Genomic DNA, 5,101 nt, shown 5'->3' on the forward strand with positions numbered 1-5,101 from the left:
CCTTGAGGTCAATAAAAGCCACATATAATCTCCCCCCCTTAAAACATTAATATTTCTCAGTCAGGTGATAGAGAATTAGGCAATGGTCATATGTCGAAGAACCCTGCCTAAATCCTATCTGTTCATGCCCCAGTATGGTTTCTGATTCCATCCAATACAGGGACTTCTTTAGTAAACCGAATATAATTTTCCTAGAGAAGAGAGAAGGCTGATTGGTTGATAACAGGATGGGTCACTTCTGGACCCCTTGAATAGCTCAGGAGAGGGCCTTCTTAGTCATGGCACCAAAACTCTGGAACCCTTTCCAGGGAATTCACCTGTCCCCTTCTATTGTCATCTTCCACTGACAGGTGAAGCCTTTTTTGTTTTGTTTGGCATTCCCTCAGTGATTCCTCAGTGATTCCTCATTCCTGGCCAATATTTTAATTGCCGTTTTTATGTTTTTATATGTATTTTAGCTCTGGTTTTAATTGTTTTAATGATGTGTTTTGTTGGTTTTAATGGTTTTTCAAACTGTAGTTTTATTATGTACGTTTTAATTGCCAGTTGCCTCGGTGACCCTTATGAAGGCAGCTCTGTTTTTCTCTGTTTAGATCACCTGATGCTGCTGTAGCTGTCCTGAGTCCATGTTTGACTGCAATGGTTAAATGGGTAAGGGCGAACAAGTTGAAACTGAATCCTGACAAGATGGAGGTGATAATGGTTGGAAAGTCTGAGGTCTTCAAGGGCATTGGACTTCCCCACATTTGATGTGGTTCAGCTAGCCCTTGGTGCCTCAGTTAAGAGTCTAGTGGTTATACTGGACCCAACATTATTGTTGGAGAAGCAAGATAATTCAGTTGGGGAAAAAATGGTGTCTTCCAATGTCATTTGGCCTGGAATATGGCTCTTTTCTTTGACCTTGTTGATCTAGGCATAAGGATCCAAGAGGCTAGACTATTGTAAGGTGGTCTACACAAATCTACCCAAGTACTGTCTTGGTAACTCCATCTTGTACAGAATGCTACAGTTTGGTTATTGTCAGGAACTAGGTGGAGTATACATACTACACCTATTCTGCAGTCACTCCATTCGTTACCAGCTAATTCCCAGATTCAGTTCAACATGTTGATTATTCCCTAGAAAGCCCTTCATGGTCTGGGATCCAGACATCTTCAGGACTTCCTGACTTGATATGATCCACTCATCAGAGCAAAACTCTTTTAATGCGCCCCCTGCAAAAGGTTAAGCGCAACAGCTGTCTGTTGGATATATAGTCTATATTCCATTGCTACTTTAATTACAGAAACCAGTTGTATGTATTATACCTGTCTTATTTAATTGATTTATAGTTCCGTAATCTGCCTTGAGTTCCAGTGGAAAAGGTAGACCATAAAGGAAGTAAAGTAGCTATTTTCTCTGAATTTCTCCTTTTCTTAACGGAATGAGTAAATGATTATTGTATTTGAAACACAGACCAAATCTGGAGACCAGAATATTATGAGATTACATGTAGGCTGAAGTAGAAGTAGCCCCTGCCCCGTGAGACCTGGCACCAGGTGGCCCATTAGTCCGGCAAGCTGCAGTAAGTGTGGGAGTCAGACTGCCTCCCCTGGACAACCAACAAAATTACGCTTTATGAATAACCAACAGATATACACCCGTGAGACCTGGCACCAGGTGGCCCATCAGTGCAGCAAGCTGCAGTAATTGTGGAAGTCAGACTGCCTCCCCTGGACAAGCAACAAAATTACGCTTTATGACTAACAAACAGATAAACATTACTCCAGATTTCAGCAGCAAGAAAAAAACAAAGAGACGATTCCCAGGGGGAATTAATTAATCACGAAAGGTTGAAGATTCCCCAAACACTGGCTAATGCCTTCCTATCTCTCTACAATTTTAAATATATATTCTGCAGACATTGGGGGAAATGGTCAGAAAGAAAAGGAGAAGAGACAGTTATTGGTCATAACTATAAATTACATGTGAGAGATCATTATTATTTTCTTCTACATATGGATGGGAAAATCAGCAGATACCGAGAAATAATAACGAGAAATTTAAAAAAACAGAAGCATCCTAAACCCACATATAGATTGCACTGGGATGTTGTTAATAAGATTTTATTGCACTATCAACTTCAGGAATTTTTAAATTAAGCAATAAGAATTGGATGCCAATTATATTCTCACCTGGTTCATGAGTTGACCTTCTACTGCATGGCTGGGAATTTCCTGAGAAGCAGATGAAATCATTGATTCCACTTTGTTGTGAGGTGGCTCCACAGAAAACACAGGAAAGAAAGGCCTGAGAAACCTGAACTCGCTGTTCAGAGACCCACCAGCTAAGCACACCTCATAGTTGTAAGCCCGGGAAAGGGATCCAGCATCAGCATCTCCACAGTTCTCTGGGAAATTCGGTCCCACTGGGAAATTTAGGGCGGAGCTCTCCTTTTTGCTCCTTTTCTGAACCTTGACGGCAACAAACACCAACAGAGAAACCAGAAAAATACAGGAGATGACAGCCAAGCATATGACCAGATACATCGTCAGGGTACGGTCTTCTTTCTCCATAATTTCTTCCTTTGGGATATCTACCATTTTCATATATGGGTCAGAAAAGCCATCCACTAGAAGAATGCTTAGTGTTGCAGAGGTGGACTGGGGAGGATGCCCATTGTCTCTGACTCCAATGATCAGTTTCTGTTTGAAGGTGTCTCGTTTGTTAATGGACCTCAAGGTTTTCACTTCTCCATTCTGGACCCCCACACTAAACAGACCTGGTTCTGTGGCCTTCAGGAGCTCATAGGAAAGCCAGGAGTTCTGACCAGAATCTCTGTCCACTGCCACCACCTTGGTAACCAGATAGCCAGCCTCAGCCCCCCTGGGAACCAGGTCATTGGATGGGGAAGTGCCATTCTGGAGAGGGTAGAGGATGAATGGGGCATTATCGTTTTCATCAATGATCAGGACTCGGACCATAACTTCAGAGCTCAGGGGAGGAGAACCACTGTCCACAGCCCTCACGATCACTTGGAAATCTTTCACCTGCTCATAGTCGACTGATCGGATGGCATACAGATTCCCAGTTTCAGAGTTGATGGAGACGTAAGAGGACACAGGTTGATCAATGACCTTCCCAGGCAAAAGAGAATAGGTCACTTTGGAATTCTGTGCTGTGTCCAGGTCCTTAGCTTGGACCAGACCCATGAGGAGACCTGGAATATTATTTTCGTTTAAGTGCATATCATACAACGACTTTTCAAATACTGGAGCATTATCATTGACATCAGAGATCTGAACATTAATTATTCTTGTTGAAGTAAGCCTGGGCGAGCCCCAGTCTGTCGCAGTAAGGGTGATGTTGTACTCCAGAGCTCTTTCTCGGTCCAGGGCCTGCTGGGTTACCAGCTGGTAGTAGTCATTCTCAGAGGCTTTAAGCATGAAGGGCAGGTTTGTCTCAGTGGTGCAAGCAGTTCTGCCATTGTCTCCAGAATCTTGGTCTGTGACGCTGAAGAGAGCCACAACAGTATCTGGAGGTGAATCTTCAGGCAAGGGGCTGGTGATGGATGTGAGGGTCACCTCTGGGGCATTGTCATTGCTGTCCTCAACCTCCACTATAACTTTGCAGTAAGCAGAGAGCCCCCCTCCATCAGTGGCTTTGATATTTATTGCATAATTTCTCTCCTCTTCATAATCAACAGTTCCTGCAACAGTAAGTTCCCCAGTATGTTTGTTTAGACTGAATGCTTTGAGCACATTTTCTGACACCTGACTGAAGGAATACGTGACAGCTGCATTGGAACCAAAATCCCTATCAGTTGCTTCGACTTTATTCACAAGTGTCCCTCTGGGGGCATTTTCCTTCAATTTCACTTTATACACAGAATCATCAAACTGAGGGAAATTATCATTGGCATCTAGAACATGAATGACAATATTTGCTGTGCCGGTTCTCTTTGGGTTCCCTCCATCAACAGCTGACAGAATGAGGAAGAGTTGTGCATTCTCTTCACGGTCTAATTGTTTTTGCAATACTAACTCTGCATAGTTGGTGCCATCACGGTGACTTTGCACATCCAACCTAAAATGGTCGTTAGGACTAAGGGTGTGGTTCTGAACAGCATTTTCTCCTTTGTCTGAATCCTGCGCTGTCTCTAAAGGGAATCTGGTATTTGTTGGTACCTGCTCAGGTATTTCAAAAAGGAATTCCTTCTTAGAGAACTGGGGTGAATTGTCATTCACATCCTCTATTTCAACTTCAATTCTGTGCACCTCCAATGGGTTTTCCAGCAGAATCTCTGAGAGTAAGACGCAAGGGTCCTTCTGACCACACAGAGACTCTCGATCTATTTTGTCCTTTAATAAGACATTCCCAGAGTGAGGATCCAGCTGGAAATATTGCTTGGTACTTTTAGAAACCAGCCGGGCCCCACGGGCAGACAGCTCCTTCACATCCACTTTCAAATCCTTTAATACATTTGCCACCAAAGACCCACTTTTCCTTTCCTCAGGCACTGAATAGTGGAAGGACTCACATATTGCCCCACACATGCAGAGATAGAAGAAAAAAGACCAACCTTGTCTGTTGTGATGCACTTCCATTGTCTCAGCCTGCTTACATCTGATTCACAGGATAGTTCTTTGTAAGGTACCTGCCAGAATTATTTGTCTGCTCTATGTTTCCAAGTCAGGTCTTTCCTTTTTGCTGCATTTGTTTTAGAAATGGATACAGTGGCTTTTTTCCTTCTGAAATGTCCATAGGTTTGCTTGCAATGTGGATCTGTTGCCTTTCTCTCTGAGATTTCTTCATCTAATGGCTACAGATTTCCAGATGAGCAATTATTCCCTGAAAAGCGTTGTCTTATGCAATAGCACCACCTTGTGCTTCAACTGTGGAGTAACTTCTGTAATCTTTATCATTCACTGAACCACCAAAAATACCTTTCCTAATAAGAGCCAGAAATCCTTATATGTATTGATTTCTTTACCTGTTTCATATATAGTACCTTTATCAGGATGCCCAGGGCCTTTCCTCATTCACTGTAGCTTCCAAAACACACAGAACCCAAAATGAAGCTCACATATAATGAAGGATATTCTGATTAGTGGGTGGGAAA

General features: G+C 42.8%; 1 protein-coding gene across 1 annotated transcript; it reads right to left on the reverse strand.

Moving 5' to 3' along the window:
- Window positions 1-2,174: 2,174 nt before the first annotated feature.
- On the reverse strand, window positions 2,175-4,586 carry LOC107109971 (protocadherin beta-16-like; the record flags this gene model as incomplete). Its single annotated transcript, XM_015410681.1, has 1 exon — window positions 2,175-4,586. A coding segment is annotated over exon 1 (2,412 nt), but the record flags the coding sequence as incomplete, so codon positions are not given.
- Window positions 4,587-5,101: the final 515 nt, after the last annotated feature.

The sequence above is a fragment of the Gekko japonicus genome, unplaced genomic scaffold (assembly GCF_001447785.1).
Source record: "Gekko japonicus isolate JY-2015 unplaced genomic scaffold, Gekko_japonicus_V1.1 scaffold5824, whole genome shotgun sequence".
Classification (NCBI taxonomy): Eukaryota; Metazoa; Chordata; class Lepidosauria; order Squamata; family Gekkonidae; genus Gekko; species Gekko japonicus.